Here is a 20,491-nt window from a genome sequence, read left to right on the forward strand (position 1 = left end):
AATGTAGCTGCTTCTACAGCGCTGCGTTACAGTCCGGGCTTCCGGGCTTTGGGGAGGGAGGCCACAGACATGCTTAGTGTTGATGTGTTCCTGGGACCCAAACCCACACCTCATGCTTGCCTGCCCATGCATGGACCCTAGGAGCAGCCTCCTCAGCCAGACACCCCAGTCCAGTAAGATCTCCAAAGCTACGGCTGTGAGCCATCTGGCCAGCCAGCAGTCAACCCTGTCCTGATGCAGCAGGTGGGTGTAGAGGACCAGGACAGTTGGCTAGGTTGACCTCATCACTGAGGTGTGGCCAGGAAGGAACTGGTGGGAAGTGAGAGGTGGGAGACAGGCCACTGTGGGGTTCTTTAACCCCAATACGTGGACAGCAGAGGCCAGGGCCCATCAGTGGCCACCTAAGGCCACAAAGTGCTTAGCCCAGGTGCCTGTGAGAACTGCTGGGGCCGTGGGTCCATCCCCAGCACTGGAGAAGTGGTGCCAGGATTGGTCACAGGCGAGCCTAGGCTGCTGGGGACCCTGTCTCAGAAAAAGATTATTTGGCATGATGGCAAATGCCTTTAATCCCAACACTCCAGAGACAGAGTTTGAGATCAGCCTGTTCTACAGAAGTTCCAGGAAAGCCAGGGATACATTGAGACCCTGACTCAAAAAAAAAAAAAACCAAAACAAAACAACAAAAGCTGGGCGGTGGTGGCGCACGCCTTTAATCCCACCACTTGGGAGGCAGAGGCAGGTGGATTCCCGAGTTCAAGGCCAGCCTGGTCTACAGAGTGAGTTCCAAGAGAGGCATGGCTACACAGAGAAACCCTGTCTTGAAAAAAACAAAAACAAAACAACAAAAAAACAAACAAACAAAAAAAAAAACAAAACCCAAACAAAAAAGGCAAACACAAAAAGTCCAACATGTGATTGCACCACTTCCGTGATGTAAGCCATTCTTACTAGGTAGCTCAGGGTGTCGGCCTAAACCTACCATTTTCCCAACTAGCCTTCCCAGTATTTGGGGGGTGTGAGGAATGGATGCAGCTCATGGCAGAGATGGAGATTAGGCATTGCCCTCCCACACTAGGCACTCCCTGGGGCACTCCCAGGCAGTAGGGGGCTCTGCTTTTAGGGGGGCAACAGTGCCCTGCACAGTGCAGTAGCACCCAGCACAGTGTGGTGGATAGCACCTGTTCGGACCACCTGGCTGGAGCATATGCAGCCCCACATGGTGGGATCCTTGGGACATCTGAAAAATGAGTACTTTTGTCATCCCTGAGAGGGGCAGCAAGAAGTGCAGACACTCCACATCCTTCTACAGTACATGGGCACCAGGTCTGTATTAGTGAGTATCATTCTCTGTGTTAGCCGGAATGTTGTGGGAACAAGAGGCCTCAAGGTTTTTTTTCCAGGTCACTGTGGCTGAGTTTGACTCTGACTGGTGGGACAAGTGTGACTCTGGTGGGGTTGCTGCAAGCTGTGGCGAGGCTCTCATCTAGACTCATGACCCAGATCCACTGGGGTTTCTTCCAGAGAGCGCAAGCAGGGAACTTCCTTTGAACTATGCTGAGTCAGCTATGCTCCCTGGAGCCCAGTGCAGCTGAGGGGTCCCCTGCTCCCACACCCCCTGCTAGGAAGGAGGCTGCATGTGCACTGCAGGAGCTGAGGCCTGGGGAGGGAGGTGAGGAGGGCACTGTTTCCTCATCCCTTGGCCAGCCCTCTTCCACCTGCTGAGTGAGGTCACAAGCAAGCAATGGGCCAGGAGCACAGCAGCAGCTTTCTTTCTCTTTCTCCATTTTGTTTGGTTTTTCAAATGCATGGGCACAGGTCCCCTGCCACAACACACAGCATCACTGTCCCCAGAGGTGGCCACTGTGCCGACAGGGACAAGGACACAGACTGCTGAGCGATGGCTGTCACACTGCAGTCCGCGTGGGTGTGCTGGGCTGCTTCAGCCGCAGGGTTCTGCACAGCCAGCCGGCGAAGTCCACTTCCTCCCCCTCAGAGCGCTTGATGAAGGCATGGTTCTGAAAGATGCAGAGCATCAGTCACAGCCTGAGAACCAGGCCTGCTCAGGTGGCCTGGCGGTCTCTGATCCAGCCTGTGACTATGAGAGCCTGAGGCAGGTTTCCAGAGTTAGAAGGCTGGCCCCTAGGACCCTACTGCTGACTCTCTGGCAGGGTAGACTTAGGTGGAAAGGACACAGGAGGCCATGAGAGAGGGTCACAGGGAGCAAGGCCACTCACACCACTCCCCTATCTTGGATGTCTACGGTTTTTTGTTTTGCTTTTTGAGACAGGGTTTCTCTGTGTAGCCCTGGCTGACCTGGACTCACTCTGCAGACCAGGCTGGCCTCAAACTCAGAGATCTGCCTGGCTCTATCTCCTGAGTGCTGGGGCTAAAGGTGTGTGAGAGCACCACCCAACTGCCGCTTTCTCTTTTTGAAGCAGTGCTCATGTAGCCAAAGCTGGCCTTGAACTTCTATATAGTCAAAGATGACCCTGAAATGTTGATCTTCTTGCCTCACCTCCCAGAGTGCTGGGGAGATGGGTGTGTGCCTGAGCTGGCCTTCTCAATACTGGCATGGTGGGTATGGACTTCTGTGTTCATCTCTGAGTCTCTGGGGTGGAGCAGGGGTGCTCACATCTGTGCCTAGCATGGCTTTCTTTCTTAGGGGCCTAAAAAGTAGACAGATGATACTTAAATTAATTTGGTCTCTCCAGGAAGGGGTATGTGTGTGGAAGGGGTGAGTCTCTGGGCTCCACTGGTCCCACCCTGTGGGTGGAGTGCTTTCATGCCAGACAATCCCCAGCCTTACAGGTGGTCTAGGTCCTTGATGGCTGTGGAGTACGTGGCCTCTGAGAAGGGAGAGATGGCAATCAAAGCGCACTCTCACCTCTGCACCACTTCTGGCATCAGACTGCCAAGACTGGCAGACTTTTCCCCAGTCCCTGGCCCAGGAGACACCTCCACTCACCATCAGCAGCTTCAGGTCTGCTCGATCTGCTGGGTTCTTAATGAGGCTGGGGGAGGGAGAAGATGTGTTACTCAGGAGCCCTGGCTCAGGTGTGCTGAGGCGTGGCTGGACTGCTCACCAGGAGCACTTAATTTTTTAATTTTTGGGTGACGGGGTCTTCTGTATCCCAGGCTAGCCTTGATCTCACTAGCAGATGATGACCTCGTCCTCCAGAATGCTGAGATGTCAGGAGTGCATCCCTACCCCATGTACCCCCACAACTAAATTGCTAAATTCCTAATGAATTAGTGAACTGAAGGGGAGATTGTCCGTTGCATGGAGAAGACTTCACTACCAGGCAGAGATGGTGCCTTCTGGGACATACACATGGCCTGCTCCAGAAACACCTCCTGGCCCCATGCTCCAGAAACACCACATAGCAATTGACCATATGTCAAGGGACTGTGGAGACCAGCAGCTCAGCTACCCCCACGCCACCATGCCCACTGGGTGGGAGCTCAGGACACAACTGGGCCATGCATGGATCCTCAGCCTGCAGGCAATAGCATACAGCTGTGTGATTTGGGGAAATACTTTGACCCCTAACTACACACAGGAATTGCCCAGGAACCCAGAACTGGATTCTGGGGCTGCCCCACCCATTCCATGGGCCCATCTCACCATTTATTCACAAACTCCTGGAAGTCTGAGCTGAACACACCACTAGGCAGCTTGGGAGGTGGCTGTGGAGGACAGGGAAGGATCTCTTAGGTGGCTGCAGGAATTGGGGGCCACCCCGTCAACTGGCCGGGCTACTCCAGCTCAGCTTTTGCCAACACTATCAAGTGGGTGGGGATGCCTGTGGTACAGGGCAGAGCCCTTCCTGTGACGGTGGAGATGGGGTATCAATGCCAAGAACAGTGGCAATCCTGTCACAGGCCACAAAGCCCATCTTCTGGAAGTGTTCTTCACTACTGGGCACAACCATGCACATTCACATGTGACCTTGGAGACCTCTTGAGACTTGCTTGGCTTTGTTGTTACTGTTCTATTTCTGGCTGCTTTTGAGTCAGGGTCTCACACTGAAGCTAAGACTGTTCTGGAAATTACAATGTGACTTCTCAAGGCAATCCTGCCTCAACCTCTGACCCAAGGGTACTAGGTTCCAATTAAGTCTGCCTTAGGAACCACTTTTCGGTGCCTGTGGACATGACCCAGCCCCTCACCTCACTGGGGAGTCTAGGTAGGAACTCTCCAATGCCTTCAGCCCTCTTCCTATGTAGCCGGCCACAGTGCTAGCCTAGGTTGGCCAACACTGACCTCCCAGTCAAGCTTCCTGCCTGAGCTACTGAGTAGCCTGGATCACAGGCATGATGAAGATGCTGGATGGCTTTCTGCTTTCTGACTGGCAACTGTAGAGGAGCAGCCTGGGACATTCCCTTCCCCAGGAAACAACCAGGGTAGGCCAGACAATTCCCTGAGCGAAGTACCTGAAGGTCAAGCGCACATACCTCATTCACTATGTAGTCCAGCAGCTCAAAGATGGCCATGGCCGGTCGGCTGTCCATCCCATGACCTACTTGACAGTACAAAGAACACGTAACTGTGAGGGACACAAATCTTAAGAGGGTGACCCTGGTCTTTCTGCACTCACAGGCTGGACGATGCATTGAGGGTGGGGCAGGGGACTGGCGACACAACAGGGATACCAATGTGACCTCTCAGAGCAGCTGCTGGGGATTTGGGACGACCCCTGCCCAAGGCCCCGATGGCCAGCAGCTGAACTGTACCATTTGTCCATCTTGTCATGGGCTGCTTTGGGACTTAGGCAGGAAAGGCACCAGCCAGTGAGCTGGCCTGGTGTCACCACCACAGCTCGCCAAAGGATTGGGGCCATCTGAGGACTGCATCCTGAGATCTGGTGTCAGGGTGAGCGGCCAGTGTGGGGCACAGGGTAGGGAGGGGGCTCTCTGCTCTCTAAAGGCACGTGAAGTACACACCATACACTGAGATATACAAGGAACGAGTCTAGCCACATGCAGGGACCTCCAAGACATGGTACTTGGTGAGACCCAGCACAAAAGTTACCGTGTGGACCCCACAACAGGAAATGTCCAGAGCAGGATAATGGGTGGGGTCTGTGTGTGAAGGGGCTAGGGCCAGGGGTGGCTGAAGGTTGAAGAACCATTGAGAGGTAAAGGCCAGTCTCATCTGTGGATGTGCTAACCACTGGACTACAGGGCTTCCAGGAAGCAAACAGCAGTGTTTATGTTGTGTGTCTGCAGTTACAAAGTCACCTACATTCCCTGACTTAAATCCCAGTAGGTAGGTGTTCTGCAGAGGCTCTGTCCCACACCAGGACCTCGTCCCTGCCCCTCAGTAACCAAGGCAGCCACTCCAAGGGTTGGATTGTCCCCCCCAGGTCCCCTGAAAACTAGTTTTCCTCCATTCTGTGCTTCCTGTGCCGCCAAGGCCCCAGGGATGTCACCAGGTTACCTGTATCTGGGGCTTCCTGGATGACAGGGTACAAATGTTTAGGCTGCAAGCAGTGGCTGGCTCCCTTTGTACCCCTGCCCCCATTTACACATTTTCATGCAGAAATGCCCGGGAAACCCAGCAGCTGGCCAAGGCCTGACCTAGAGTGGAGTTTCCGGGCCTTCCAGCTGGCAGCAACAGGTGCAGTTGCCCTGGACCGAGAATGAGATTCACGCTGCCTGTAGCTCTGTCCCCAGAAAGCCCAGGACCATCTGAGGACTGCTGACCACAGCAAGCCCTGTCCAGGGGACAGCTGGTACAAAGAGGGCCATCAGGGTGGCAGCTGATCCCCAACCCATCCCTTTCCAGCTAACTATAATGTCCCATACCACTGATGGGGCGTCCAGGGGGCCTGGGCCGCGGTGAGACACTATGGGGCTCTCCATCTGCCCCGTCCACTACAGGCCGGCCAAAGCTGGCCTCTAGTTCCTTGGCATCAGGTGGGGGAATGGGGTACCTCCCGATGGCCAGCTCCACCAGCGACAGCCCCATGCTCCAGATGTCCGACTGCACAGAGTAGTGGGTGCCCTGCAGCCGCTCTGGCTGTCAAAGAAACAGAACACAGCTGGGGTTGGTAGCAACAGGTTAGGGGCCACACACATAAGCAGACAGACCCCACTGAGGATGCATGTTCAGAGGCTAGGACACTCACGGACATGTAGGAGCGCGTCCCTACAAACGAGTTGGCCATGGAGTCGATCAGCTGGCCGCTCACCCCAAAGTCGCACAGCTTAATCTCCCCACGAGAGTTCACCAGGATGTTGGAGGGCTTCACATCTGCAGACAGGGCCTGGGGTAAGAGGGGTGGCACTGTGTCCCACCCACGCCAGCCTGGATCCACTTACCTCTATGCATGATCTGGTGCTTCTCTCGGAGGTACGCCAGACCCCGGAGCACCTACAGGGAGGTCAGAGCTGGGTAGCCTATGTGTCCAGGGCAGCAGGGCTAGGCTGAGATGAGCCTGCCAGCCACACGGTAGTGCCATGGCAGGCATGTGACACATACATCCCCAAGTCCCATACAGGAACCTGCAGCAAGCATATGGATACTGTATTTCAAAGTGAGGGCCCAGGGCTGCCTCAAACTCACTGCCACTCTGCCTAGGCCTCTCAGCTGCTGAGGTGACAGGAATGTGCTACCATGCCTGGGATTTTGTATTTCCTCTTTTAAGTCAAGGTCTCACTCTATTGCCCTGGCTGACCTGCACTCACTGTGCAGACCAGGCTGCTCTTGAACTCAAGAGATCAACCTGGCCCTGTCTCCTGCTGAGTGCTGGATGGGTGCACACCATCATGCCCAACTCCACTACAGTCATCCTTATACGGGGAAGAAAGGAGTGTTCACAGGCCCCAGGTCACGGTAGGACAGGCAGAGGACCTCAAGTGTATGGGGTATGATTTGCCTAACCTCCCAGGAAGGAGCAGCAGCCAACAAACTTACCGCAATGCTGACCTTCCCCAAGATGTCTTCAGGGATCCGCTTGGCCTCCTTCAGTACCTGGTCCAGTGAGCCACCATCCTGCATGCAGAGATGACAGCAGCTGGCAGCTGGCATTGTCAAGAAGCCCAACCAAAACTCAGGCAGGCCAACCCTGTCAGTCCCCAGCAGACCTTGCTTTCCCAGGTTCCTAAGCAGGTGTATGGTAGGAGGCTGGAGAACTCTGAGCTTGAGTGACAGAACCACTTCTGTCAAGAGCCAGCTCCTTGCACCAAGGACTGTGCAGAAAAGGAGCAACACAGGAGGTCCTTAGGCAGGACCAAATAGCTCACAGCTATTTCTCCTGGGGTAGGCTGAGGACCAGACCTGAAGTCCAAGTGCTGTCCCCCACAGAAGGGCATCAGGTGGCCCCACAGGCCACCACCCTGGCTATTCCTTACACCTAGGGCATGGTCCTGATTCCACTTGACAGATGAGGAAATACTGTCCTGACTCCAGCTGGGCCAGGAGACTTGGCAGTCACTGACCGTGAAACCTGTGTAGCTTTCTGACCTGACACAAAGCAGGACCTCGGGAGTTAAGGTCAGGGAGGGGCCTCCTCTGAGCTGCTCTGGATCCTTCCAGTGCAGCTGGGCACTGGGTACTGGGTTCCTGTGTTTTATCCCTCCTCCCTGCACTCCCCCTCCCTCCCTTCTTTCTTTTCTTCCTTTCCCCCAGCCTCCACTCTCCAGGGTTTCTCCATGTAGCACTGGCTGTCCTGGAACTTGCTTTGTAGATCAGGCTAGGCTGGAACCCAGTGATCCACCTGCCTCTGCCTCCTGAGTGCTGGGATTAAAGGCGTGCACTACCATGTACATCTCTGTTTTGTTCTTATGGACAGAGACTGGAGGTGACACTAGCTGAGCACTAGGGAAGGTCAGGGTACTGTCTACTGAGGACAGCGAGGGCATTACTTCTCTCAGGTCACTGGACCCTGCAGGGTGCCAAGCAGTCTCCAGAGCCTCTACCAACTCTATCCCAGGAGTTCCTGAGTGGGACAGGAACAAGCATCTCAGATTTGGCTGAGTTTCCGGTGGGGTCATCTCCTGGATTGAGCCTGGGTGATTTTTGTTTGTTTGTTTGTCTTTTATTGTTTTCGAGACAGGGTTTCTCTGTGTAGCCCTGGCTGTCCTGGAACTCACTCTGTAGACCAGGCTGGCCTCGAACTCAGAAATCCACCTGCCTCTGCCTCCCAAGTGCTGGGATTAAAGGCGTGCTGTGCCACCACTGGCCTGCTAACACATTTTCTTATGGAGATCCAGACACAGACAGTCCAGGCTGAGCCCCCAGAACTCCCTGCTTGCCCTCGCCATAAGCATACTGCAAAGGACAGTGTGAGCACTCCAGCAGGCTCCTAGCAGTGTCCACACTTAAGGGCACCTGGCAGCGCTTCCCTTCTGTGCTAACTGGGCCTAAGTGTGGCAGTCGGAAGGGGACAGGGCCTCTTGGGAGGGTGGCCTTGGATGAGGACAGCAGGACCCCAGCGCCTCTCGCCTCTTTTCCTTGACTTCCAGACGTCGGCTGAGCAGTTCTGCTCCACACGAGCCTTTTTCCAAGCTGGGAACATTCCAAATCAGTGACAAGGCCCTGTGCACACAAGCTTTCAGACAGAGACCAGAGTTCCTATTAGCCGAGGACAGACCACAGGCAGACACAGCTATGGCCTAGGTGTCACCTTGTCCTTTCTAAGTCTTGTTGAATGTGGGCCACTGTAGTGTGGTACCCATAGAGCTGTACTACTGGCAACAACTGCATCTTCCTACTCTCTTTTTTTTTTAAGATTTATTTTTTATTTATTTTATGTGTATGAGTACACTGTAGCTGTACAGAGGGCCGTGAACCATCATGTGTGTGGCTGCTGGGAATTGAACTCAGGACCCTCTGCCGGCCCTGCTCCCTCCAGCATAATTCACTGTAGCTGGCTTCAGACACACCAGAAGAGGGCGTCAGATCTCATTACAGGTGGTTGTGAGCCACCATGTGGTTGCTGGGATTTGAACTCAAGACTTTCGTAAGAGCAGTCAGTGCTCTTACCCAATGAGCCATCTCACCAGCCTATCTTCCTACTCTTGAGTGACAGGTTCTCGGCAGGGGGTAGGGGCAGGGGTGGGGCTGCCTGACAAGCCAATAACAGCAAGTGAGGAGAGCCCACTGCTGCCAGCACCCAGCGCTGGGAGCCAATGGTGGGTAGTCACTCCCTGACTTTAGTCTCTGAAGCCAAACACTGCTTCTGTGCCACCCCCTACAGGAAACTGAAAGTGGACTAGGGCCAGGGTCAGCCAAAATGCCACCCAATACCTCCCACCTCCTAAGAGTAAATAAGCTTTCCTCCCAGGGCATGCCCAAACCATGTAACCTATGACTTAAAACCAGACTGCATCTGCAGGCAGGACAGAGTAGCCATTTTTCCTTGTCATTGAGACAGGGCCGCATATGGCTTTCACTCCCTGGTACGAGGATGGTGGCCATGTACCACCATCACTTGGCTCAGTTTTGTTTTGACATAGAGCCTTGCTCTATGTAGCTCAAGTTGGCCTCAAATTTAAGGCAATCCTCTTGCCTCTGGGAGCTTCCTGTCCCGACACAGCCAGTGTGAGAGGCACCTGTAGGCACGAGGGCTCCCATATCTCTTATAGTACAACCCCTAGCTACTCTGGCAATGAGAGTCATGCTCCTTAGGCTGGAGTCCCCTTCCTGAAGGGGACCAGGATGTCTGTGACCCAAGGCTCACACATCTATGAAGGGATTGGAGGGAGCCATACACCCAGTGTCCACTTATCCCTGAGGCAAGCACGGGTAGGCTCAAAGGAGAGGCAGGGTCACAGCTAGGTGTGAGGGGACCCCACAGTCTCATGCATCTTTCTCAAATCCATTTCCTGCTTCCCATACCCTAATGGTCTTCAGGTGAGTATACTGGCAAAGTCCAGTTCAAGACCACAGCAGCTGCCAAGGTTTTTGGGGAGTTGCAGGGTTCTGGCTTCTGGCTCAGCAGGTTGGGGTCTCTTTTTGGCCCAAATTCTCCAGCCTGCCCAACTCTGAAGACCCAGAATGTTATGTAGAGAGCAAGAGTGCAGCTCATCTGAAGCTGGGGACCCACAGGCCTGGCTGCATCCTTCCAGCTCAGAGCTTAGCAAACAGCCATGGAACAGGAACCCACTTCCCACAGGGGGCACATGCTTCCTGTGGGGACCACAGATGCATGCCACATACCACTGTCCCCGACACCTGCCAGGCGTGTGCAGTGGATCAGAGGAGGAGGAACAAAGAGCAGCCCCCCAACCCCTCACTCACCATATGCTCCATGCAGATGCTGATCTCGCCATCGCTGTAAAAGGCCCCGTAGAAGCCCACGATGTAGGGCGAATTACACTCGTGCAGAACCTGCAGCTCCCGGATGATCTGGTTGCGCACGGCCGGCTTGATCTCCAGGTGGATCAGCTACAGGAAGGAAGAGCAGCTGCTCAAGAGGAGGGGCGAATGGCCAGCAAGCCCCAGATAAGGGAAGCCCCCAGCAGTGGGTCTGTGGATGACAGAGTTAGCTAGTGGGATGGAGCATGGAGATGCAATGTTTTCACTTTTTCGGTACAACTGGTGTAAAAATGAAGATTTTGAAAAAGGAATGTCACCATTCTATTCTTGTAGGGAAAAGATACACCAAGCTACTCAGTGCACCCAGGCAACATCAGCACCCCAGACCTTTCCTCCAGACCCACCATTACCACAGGCCTTGGTGGCCACTTAGGACTCTAAGCTCTACCCAGAGCATGTCACCCCTCTGCTCACTGTCCTTCCAGAGAGGAGGCCACACAGAGAAGGCACTATGAGGGAGCAACTGCAATCTACAAGCCTGGAACACGGTGCCCAGTGGGGAACAGCTGTGGCCAGGCCTGTGAGAGTCACACAGCAGACCCATGTCTCTAGACTTGCCAGGGGAGACCAGATGTCACCACCAGAGACTGCTGTAGCTCTGCAGGAGGCACGGGTAGAGCCTGCAAGGGAGGTCCAGGTTCACACCCAGCACAAGGGAAAACTAAATGAGTCCTGCTACTGCTCCATTGTAGGCTGTGGGCACATAAGCAGCCTGGAGACAGAGGTGATCTCTGCATGGGCAAGGCAGGGGTCTGTGCTGGAGAGACATGCTATAGTGGAAAACCCTGCTGGGGCCTACACAGAAAACCACAGCTAGGTGTCCTGGTGTAACTACTGAGCAGGAAGGGTAGTCGGGCAGGCTGGAGGCCTTTCCACAGAGGATGGACACAGAGCCACCCAGGGGAGAATACTGGGGCATTAAGGAGTCAGCTGAGCTCAGGAGAGGTGAGGGGCTTAGGAAGTGTCCCTGTGACCTTGTGGTCCCTGTAGGTCCTGCAAAGAGAAGATCCAGCCCTGACCCTGCCGACAGGACCCTGCTGGTCCTGGACAAGGTTCCCAGTATGGCCATCTATCCCAACAGGCCAAGGGAATAGTTCATGACTCTCCTTCCTCCCCAGGTCACACCCTGGCTCCCATACCAAAAAGGGTCTGGTGTAACTTTAATTTTCTCAAAGCCTACTTTTAATGATGCGTTAACTTCTCTTCTAGCCCACCACCCACCAGAGGTAGTGGAAAAGAAAGGATACGGGAGAAGTGGACCTGTTTAGAAAGGTTCTTTGGAGCTACTCCCATCTGTGTTGTCTGGAAATTGGCAGTTCACAGGTTAGCAGAGGCAGCTTGATCCACTTGCAAATGTTTTTTTCACAGATACACTAGCAGTCCAGTTCAGTAGAGTCAGGATAGCACACACGAATCAACAGTGGTGACAACTTAGCAGAGTCAGCCAGGCCTCAACCTTGGCACGAGTCAGCAGGAGGGACCAAGGCCAACAGGAACACCAGGAGTTGTTCTGAGCTATGCCTCTCTCAGGGAAAACGAAGATCAGTGAAGGTGAAGGTGCAGGACCAATGTTGCACAGCTAGCTCTACCAACAAGCCCCTCCCATAGTCCGCTGAATCCTATTTACACTTCCTCCAATCATCACGAGTCCTCTACAGATCTTGCCTCAGCATGTGAGTCAGTCCCAGCTGACATCACTCTGCTGCCCAAGTCCAAGGAAGCAGCAAGAAGCCGCAGCACGCCACCTCAAGTTTTCTGGTTTCTCTCTATGAAGTCCTGAAAAATGGAGCTCAACAAATGGAGCTTACAATGTAAGGTGGACTAATACATGTATGTTGTTAGCAGAGAATCCTTCAGCACGTGTCCTTTCACGTGCTTACTTCAGCAGAACTATGTCTGCTTCAGCAAAACGCTCCTTCCTGACTCTGCCTTAGCCCTTTTTTTTTTTATTTGGTTTTCCAAGACAGGGTTTCTCTGTGTAGCCCTGGCTGTCCTGGAACTCACTCTGTAGACCAGGCTGGCCTCGAACCCAGAAATCCGCCTGCCTCTGCCTCCCAAGTGCTGGAATTAAAGGTGTGCGCCACCACTGCCGGGCAACTCTGCCTTAGTCTTTCACAACTGTGTCTACTTCAGAAAAATACCCCTTCACGTGTTTGCCCCAGCAAAACATAACTGACTTTCCAAAGAACCCTTAAGTCTCCACCTCAGTCTGGTGCATATGAGGGTGCATATGGGGGCTCCTCCAAGTAGCCATGCAGGCAATGCCTGCTGTCCACAGGCACCATTTCAGTGGAAACCAACAATTTAGGTACTCTTGTACTCAAAACCACAGAACAGGCTGCTGAGATGGCTCAGTGGTTAAGGGCACTTGCAGCACTTGCAGGGACCAGAATAATGTACCATGTGTGGCTGCTTACAACCACCTGCAGAAGGGCCAGCATCTCCTTCTTGACTATGGGCACACATAGACACACTTTTGTGTGTGTGTGTGTGTGTGTGTGTGTGTCAAATCATAGGCTGGAGAGAGGCCTCAGTAGTTAAGAACACTGAATTCAATCCCCAGCAACCACATGGCAGCTCACAACCATCTGTCATGTCATCTGATGTCCTAATCTGGTATGCAGGTATGGATGCAGAGAAAGCATTCATATATGTAAAAAAAAAAAAAAAAGTACACAAAAGTAAAATTATAAAACGAGAGCCCAGTGTGGGGCCACACACCTGATGACAAACCTAAGGAGACTGAGGCAGGGGATTAGGAGGTCCAGGCTAGAGGGAGCAACAGAGCAAGGTCTTGTTTCAATGTGGCACAGTAACACACATATTTAATCCCAGCACTCAAGACGGAGAGGCAAACAGATCTCTGTGAGTTTGAGGCCAGCATGGTCTACACGGTGAGTTCTAGAACAACCATGGCTATGTAACAAGACCCTGTCTCCAAACAATGGGGACAGTATTTTCCACACAAAGGTTGAGCATCTGAATCTAAGAGCCACGTACATTCTAAAATCCCATATGCTCAACCACCTAGCACAGGAGCCCAGACTGGCTTGAACCTACATCCTGGGCCAGCGCCTCCCGTGCTTCCTGTGCTTCAGAGACTTCACAACTGTGACAAGTGTGGAATCCCCTCTCCTGCCTCCTGCCAGGAACTCCATGTGTTTGGACATGAGCCCGTATGGTAGAACTGCATTTCTTGAAGCCCATATAACCATGGTTCATGGGGGCCCAGGTCTGCTCTGAAAACCTTGGACAAGCTGGAGGCGAAATGGGGCAGTAATTGGAATGTGTTAGTGTGCTAGAACCCTGGGAGCCTGAGTGCACCAGGGAGCCAGCCAGGGGAACCAGGATGGATATCTCTTTCCATGCTGACCCTGGAAGAGGAACTCACAAAGAACCTATCTGCCTCATCCCAAAACTTCTCTGCCACTTCCTTCATCCTGCAGACTAGCAACTGAGAAGCCATTTGTTTGGCAGTGTATGGTCTTGGTCTCTTGGCCCACAGCTGTCTCCAGAGCTCTAAATGCATGGTGGCCACCTCGTGTAGCTCAAACACAGGCCCTGGACACTTGAATCTGCAGCTCCAGAGGACTTGGATCTGTGTGAGCCATCTGAATTGCCCTTTGCATGGACCCGACTGCAGGTCTCTGTGTGTCCACTGCTGGTAGTGGAGCCAGCCAGTGAGCAAGACCATCCTCCATCAGGGAGATGTGGAAATGGGGCGCAAAGGCTGGAAGACACTTCCTCTGTGACTAGAAACAGACAGTCTGCAAGATAAGCAGAGCCTATACTACAAAAGTTTCCGGAGGCTCTACCTTTGACAAATGCCATGGCCACCTATCCAGAGCCTGGACCAGAGGACATAGATGTTTCCAAGAACATGCAATGCTAAGCCAGCTCTAGCCTTGCTCTCACTATGCCGTCAGCCTGTCACCGGCTTCCAACAATCACACACAGGTAAACAGTTCTGTGCATAGTACCCTTGCCAGGGAGCAGCTGGTGTGGAAATGTGGCCTTCAGGCTGCATAAGCTTTGGACAAAAACGCCGTGGAGAATCAGCTCCCAGTCCAGGTGTGCTACAGCCCCACACAAGTTCTTATGGACATGCCAGGCTCAAGCCACATGGGGCCCAGGACTGAGGGTTAAAGATGTCTCTAGAGATTGGACCAGTCACAAAAAAACAAAAATGGAGTGGACACGTTGGACCTCCTGTAGTAGTCCACTGCTGCAGACAGTCACTCACATGTGGCAGAACAGGGCATGCTAGCTGAGGGGTGCACACAACTCTCAACATTGCCCCATCAGGAGTGACCTGCATCTAGACACGTGCCAAGGCTCAGCTCCCATACAACTGCCTCCTCTGTTGCAGCCAGCATGTCATGGCTGCCTGGAAGATGAGAGGGAGATCCTGGGTGATTCGGGCCCCCCTTCAGCCCTTTGAATGTCATAGCAGCTTTCTGCATGAGGTGGGTGGAGATTCCAGGATGCCAAGGCCAGAATCTTCAGGGCTAGTAGAGGACTCTGGCCGGGATGAGGTGGCTCCCCTTGCTCAACATCCGGCTAGAGACTTCAAGAAAGGACAGGTATGTTGACACACCAGCACCCCTGTCACCATTGGTGGTGTCCTTATCTCACTGTTCTACACCTCGAGGGGACTCTTGGCACTAAGACAGATAAGCCAGCAGGCAGGCAGGCAGGGTCCATCTTCAGCTGACTGGAATCCTGCAGATTGAGGACCTTCATCTACTTGCCAAATCCCTAGAACCCAGCATGCACACGCACTAGCCTCCTGCACACATACTCCGGCCTCCTGGAGCCCTGCGTGCACACATACACCAGCCTCCTTGCGGCTGGAATGGCAACCTACAAAACAGTAAGCTTTTTTTTTTCGATTTTTTGAAACAGGGTTTCTCGGTGTAGCCCTGGCTGTCCTGGAACTCACTCTGTAGACCAGGCTGGCCTCGGACTCAGAAATCCATCTGCCTCTGCCTCCCAAGTGCTGGGATTAAAGGCGTGCACCACTACACCTGGCCCACAGGCACCCACTCTTGCTCAGCAGAGCCTGCCCAGTGTACTGAGACACGGGGTTGATCCCCAGCACCACCCCAAATAGAACCAAGCTCTCTGCTGTGTGTATGAACCCACACCAGTCCTGCTTCTCTGTAGACCAAGGACTTGGTTTATTGTTTGTTTGGTTTCTTTTCCACGCTCAGTCTCAGGTAGCCCAGGCTAGCCTTGGACTCAGTGTGTTGCTGAGGATGACTCTGCACTTTTGATCGTCCTGGAACAACAGGCATGCACTTCATGCCTGGTTTACATGGTACTGGGGATGGAATCCAGGGCTTTGTGTGTGCCAGGCCAGCGCTCTGCCCACTGAGCCAAGACCATCCTGGCAGATCATCACAGGCTAATAGATATGCAAACTCCACGCATGGCCTTTCTCTAGCTAGTCGTCAGTGGCTCACAGACCAGCCTGGCAAGAGTTTTGTCTTGGAAGGGAAGAACATTTGGTGCATGCCAGGCTAGAACTCACCAGTGTGTCATATCCCTGCCAGAGAATCCAGTAGAGGCAGGAATCTCTGTGAGTTCCAGGCCAGCTTGGTCGATAGAGCAAATTCTAAATGGGCCAGGGCTTCACAGTAAGAGCCTGATCCAGCATCATATGACGAACCACAGAGAATGAGAACAGACAAGTGCCCACCCTGACCTTCTCACCTTTCTAGCCATGATGAGGCCTGACGGCCTATGCCGGGCCTTTGTGACCACTCCGCCATTGCCAGCACCCAGTTCTGAGATCCTCTCAAAGTCGTCATCCTTGAGCTCACCGACCTTAGCCTTCTGAGTAAGGAAGGCCTCCAGCCGCTTCCTCTGCTGTTCATCCAGGTCCAACTCCTCCAGCTTCTTCTGGAGGTCCACCAGGTTTGCCCTGCAGCGCCCCAAGAGCAGAGGGTGAGCCAGACCTGGACCCCACGCCTGAGCTCTAGGATCCCCATCATGTGAGAAAAGGACATATTACTAGACACAGAGGCTGCATCCCCAGGTATGGAGGAATCATGACAAACTGCCTCCGAGAACCCACAGTACCTCCAGACTACGTAAAGGGGCAAAGGAGCAGAGACCAGGTGCACCAAGGCCTAGGCCAAGACCTTGTCTTTTCTGAGGATATTTCTAGTAGTAGCTTTGGAGCCAAGAACCAGGCAGAAGACTGAGACTAAAGTGGCATCTGCCATGCCTGGGATTTAATTGTGTATGTGATCATGCTAATCAAAGCTGAGGCCACCCACACATAGGCACACCCATATCCAGCCTCTCACTGGGGGATTCTAGGCAGGGGTTTCTATCCTTTGGGACAACCCAGACTGCCCCTGAACACACTCTGTAGCCTAGTTTGGCTTGAACTACTGCCCTTCCTGCCTCAGCAGCATGGGCTTGGGTTTTATGATTAGGAAACCTGTTCCTACCTCTATGTTCATTCAAGGGGAGATGAGGCCCTCACACAAGCCACCACCCATTCATCACACCCCGTTCTTACACACATATCCCATGAGCCCGCTAGCATGAGAATGCACCAGTCACCCTTACAGGAGGCCAGGCTGTACTGTAGGTAGCCCGTGGCACACTCAGCACCTTCTGACTGCTCCTTTATCTTGTCCTCAGCTGCTGGGAAGCATCTAAGCCCTCCCATGTCTCCCAGTGGTTGTTTTAACCCATTAGCTTTGGCTAGCAGGATGCGACCTCCAAGACCTAACTTCAGGGCACAGCACCCCCTTCTCTGACATTTTTCATCATGGGCTCGAGTCTCTTAGGCACTCCCCTCATGCCACCATTACTATAACTTCCACACTGGAAAGCCTTTTCCCCATTCTTCCTGGAACAGCTCACCCCAGGCCATCTTTACGCACTCTGGAGTCCTCAAAAGCTGCCCTCGGACTACGGCACTGTGCACAGTTCTTCCATCATGCTGATATTCCCACAAAGGGGTGCCTCACCCAGCCCTCACCCTGACAGAGGCCCCCCTTGGTCTGGTATCAGCTAAGGATCCCTAGCCCGTCCTTGCCTGGAACACCCTTCTTTTCCCCTCAGGAAGCCCAGTCTTCCCCGTCTCCTCCCAAAAAACCTTATAATCAACCTTATTTGATGAGCCGTCCTTCCTTTTCCCTTTTCCAGGAATGCCTTCTACCCAACTGCACCCCTCATCCCACCCCACCATAGTGAGTCAGTTACCCCCACAACCACCTCCAAGGGCACGGTCCACTTTCCACTAAGTCACCATGCCCACCCCCAAGCTAGGCTCTCCTCTGTATCTCCCCTTGCTCCTTCCCTCTGCCCCTGCAAGGCCAGCCTCGCCTTCTGGGGCTTCACCAGACAAGTCCTGCCTACATGTGCTCCACTCACCTGGCACCCAGTCCTAAGCTACCTGGCTCGGCCTCTATCCCTCTATCCATACCACCCCACACACCCAGAAAGCCTAACTGCTTGCCTGGCCACCTTCAGGACCCCTTCTTTCTTGGGGCTTCAACTGCCTCTTTTCAGGCTCCTCTCCTCACCCCGAGTGGTACCTCTCTATCTCCCCTTTCTTTGTCCCAGCACCTGCAGGGTTTGCCCCTCTTGTACCCACCCTGCCTTCTTTGCCCCCTCAGTTTCCCCTCAACAGCAGACATTTTCCCAGAGCCAGACTCTCAAACCCTGCACCTTGTCCACCCCGCCTCATCCAATGCTACTCTCCAAACCAACTTTTCTAAACCCAAACTACTATCGAGGCCCCGCCCCTCTAAGCTCACAGGGCTCAGGGCTCTCACCTTAGGCCACGCCCCCTTCCCCTCTGGACAAGTTGATGCGCCACTTGCTCTGGCCCCGCCCCCCACCAGGCTTTGTTCTACTCCTCAGAGACCACGCCCCTCTATGATCAAAGACCACTCACCTTAGACCACGCCCCTTTCCCTAGGGACAAGCTGACACAACACGTGACTCACTCCTCGGGCCCTGCCTCTCCCTTCCCCCGAGCTCCCACGGCCCGGAACCCCGACCAGGCTTTGTTCCAGTCCTCAAGGTCCACGCCCCTCTCACCTCAATCCACACCATTCTCTGGACCAGCCCTTTTCCTCCCAAGCTCTGCTAGCCTTCCAGACCACACCCCCTCGCGTGGCCACGCCCTCCTCTCCGAGGCCCGCCCCTGTGCTCACATGCCCCGCCCACTCACTCGGAGGCGCCCTCGCTGGTGGGGGACGGGCCCTCGGCGATGGTAGGATTGATAGTGAGCGCCGGTAACACCGGCTTCCTCCGGGCCAGCATCAGGGCTCCACGGCCGGCGGCGGCTCCTCAGCCGGGGCCCATAGGGGGCAGCGCGACGCGGGCCCGGGGCTGCGGCCTAGGCCGGGCAGAAGGTGGAAGGCGGCCGAGCCGGGAGCGCCGGGGAGAGAAGAGTGACGCCGAGGCCGAGCGAAGCTGACCCTGCAGCGCAGCCGGGAGGTCGGGGAACAGGGGGCGGCCACAAGATCGCAGGCCGGGCTCTCGCGAGAGCGTTCTCCGCAAAGCTCCGCCCTCAACCGAGGCGCATGCGCACGGTGGCTCCCCTGCTCCTGGAGGAGACAGGGCAGAAGCTGACGCTGAGTTTCGTCCACGGCGGTGCAATTGGCTGTACGGTCGGTTTCCCAGGGTCGGCTGCGCGTGCGTCTGGATCGCGGGCGGAGTGACGGACCGGCCTCCCAGCAGGAATACTCCAGGACCTCGGCGACCAGCGTCAATCGAATCGGACTTGTTCAGTTTCCTATTATTTCCCTAGATTTCCTCCCAGTCGCTGTGCATGACTCCGTGCTGGGATGGTAGGCCTGGATTCCTTACCTGCTTTCTTCTACTTTGCTGGGGCCTCGTGTCCCGAGAGCGCTGCGCACTAAACCCCATTACTCCCTGCTTTTTGTTTTGTGGCTTGTTTGTTTTTGCCTTTTTAATTTTGAGACAGTGTCTCCATACCCCACCGACACTTCTGGAAGTTAATTGTATTTTCCAGGCTTCACCTCCGCTCCCTGCAATCCTCCGGTCTCAGCCCTTAGTATGGTTTCACTGTTACTGTAACAGTCCCACAGTAGTTCTAGTACTGTAGAAGCCAGGTGAGCGTTCTGCCCAGTTAGGCCTGCCCCACTCAGTTATTGTTTTATAAGTTTGTGAAGTTGTTCACGGGCCAGCTGCTAGGGCGGAGCTGGGGAGAGACCTGGTTTACATATGCCTTCATACATGATTGCAGACAGACCTTTCTTATGGCCCTACACGGAAGCCCCGGTATGGGTAAACCATAAATTCCCTTGGTCCCCATCCCTGACAGTCAGCATTTCAGTGTGTGAGTCTGAACACTTCTTGTGATTAGGGTCACTTATGTCTGGCCTGTTTTACCATTGCCCTCAAGGTCCATCCACAATGGGATAGATGGCAGGGCTCTCCTCCTTTTCCGGGCCAAATAATATTATATTGTGTAGCCATACCACTCAGGGTTAGTTCTTTGTCCAGGGTCACCCTCTTGTGATTCAGAGTGTACAAATACCTCCTAGCTCAGCCCCTGCTCTGGACTCTTGAACAGGCACATGAAAGGCAGACTTGCAGGGTCTTGCTCTGCAGCCCAGGGTGGCCATGAAGTTTGTTCTGAGTGACAACATGTGCTGTCAGGCCTGGTTCACAAGGGAGTTCTCTGCATTTTTCCTCTTAGGTGGTAAACCCTACCAAGCTAGGCAAGCATGCTGTCACCAGGCCACAGCCTGTCTTTAAGAACTTATTCTTTTGTTATAATTTTATGAGAACAAACCATTTATTTTTTAAGGTTTATTTACTCATTTAACATATATAAGTACACTGTCACTGTCTTCAGACACACTAGAAGAGGGCATCAGATCCCATTACAGATGGTTGTGAGCCACCATGTGGTTGCTGGAAATTGAACTCAGGCTCTCTGGAAGAGCAGTCAGTGCTCTTAACCACTGAGCCATCTCTCCAGCCCTAGAACAAATCATTTTAAAACCAAAGGAAGGTGGCAGGTATGGTAGCACATACCTTTAACCCTAACCCTCATGAGGCAGGCACAGGAGGATCACTGTGAGCTCCATGCCATCCAGGGAGGGCTACGTACTCAGGCTCTACCTCTAAATAAATCCAACAGCGCTCAAGTCACAGATTAAAGAG

General features: G+C 53.8%; 1 protein-coding gene across 4 annotated transcripts; it reads right to left on the bottom strand.

Moving 5' to 3' along the window:
- Positions 1–1,746: 1,746 nt before the first annotated feature.
- On the bottom strand, positions 1,747–18,850 carry Map2k2 (mitogen-activated protein kinase kinase 2). 4 transcript variants are annotated; one of them, XM_031349561.1, is made up of 11 exons: positions 18,525–18,848; positions 16,040–16,250; positions 10,247–10,393; positions 6,920–6,997; positions 6,325–6,376; positions 6,132–6,256; positions 5,809–6,022; positions 4,456–4,520; positions 3,626–3,687; positions 2,966–3,011; positions 1,747–2,015 (listed from the first exon to the last, which is right to left on the bottom strand). In XM_031349561.1, the coding sequence occupies exons 1-11, from the start codon at positions 18,614–18,616 to the stop codon at positions 1,905–1,907; spliced, it is 1,203 nt and encodes a 400-aa protein (XP_031205421.1). In that variant the 5' UTR covers positions 18,617–18,848; the 3' UTR covers positions 1,747–1,904. The 4 variants fall into 4 exon arrangements, with proteins under 4 accessions (XP_031205421.1, XP_031205423.1, XP_031205419.1 ...); XM_031349563.1 differs by having other exon boundaries at positions 6,325–6,507; XM_031349559.1 differs by having other exon boundaries at positions 4,456–4,523; positions 18,525–18,847.
- Between the last annotated feature and the right edge of the window lie 1,641 nt (positions 18,851–20,491).

The sequence above is a fragment of the Mastomys coucha genome, unplaced genomic scaffold (genome assembly GCF_008632895.1).
Source record: "Mastomys coucha isolate ucsf_1 unplaced genomic scaffold, UCSF_Mcou_1 pScaffold4, whole genome shotgun sequence".
In the NCBI taxonomy this organism is placed as follows: domain Eukaryota; kingdom Metazoa; phylum Chordata; class Mammalia; order Rodentia; family Muridae; genus Mastomys; species Mastomys coucha.

What these genes read in the sequence shown, in the direction of transcription:
- Map2k2 (XM_031349559.1), bottom strand. Translation starts at nt 18,616, where the DNA reads ATGCTGGCCCGGAGGAAGCCGGTGTTACCGGCGCTCACTATCAATCCT. An exon ending in ACCAGCGAGGGCGCCTCCGA is followed by an intron (nt 16,251 to 18,524) that starts GTGAGTGGGCGG and finishes GGGGCGCTGCAG; the next exon opens with GGCAAACCTGGTGGACCTCC. An exon ending in GCATCTGCATGGAGCATATG is followed by an intron (nt 6,998 to 10,246) that starts GTGAGTGAGGGG and finishes CTCTGCATGCAG; the next exon opens with GATGGTGGCTCACTGGACCA.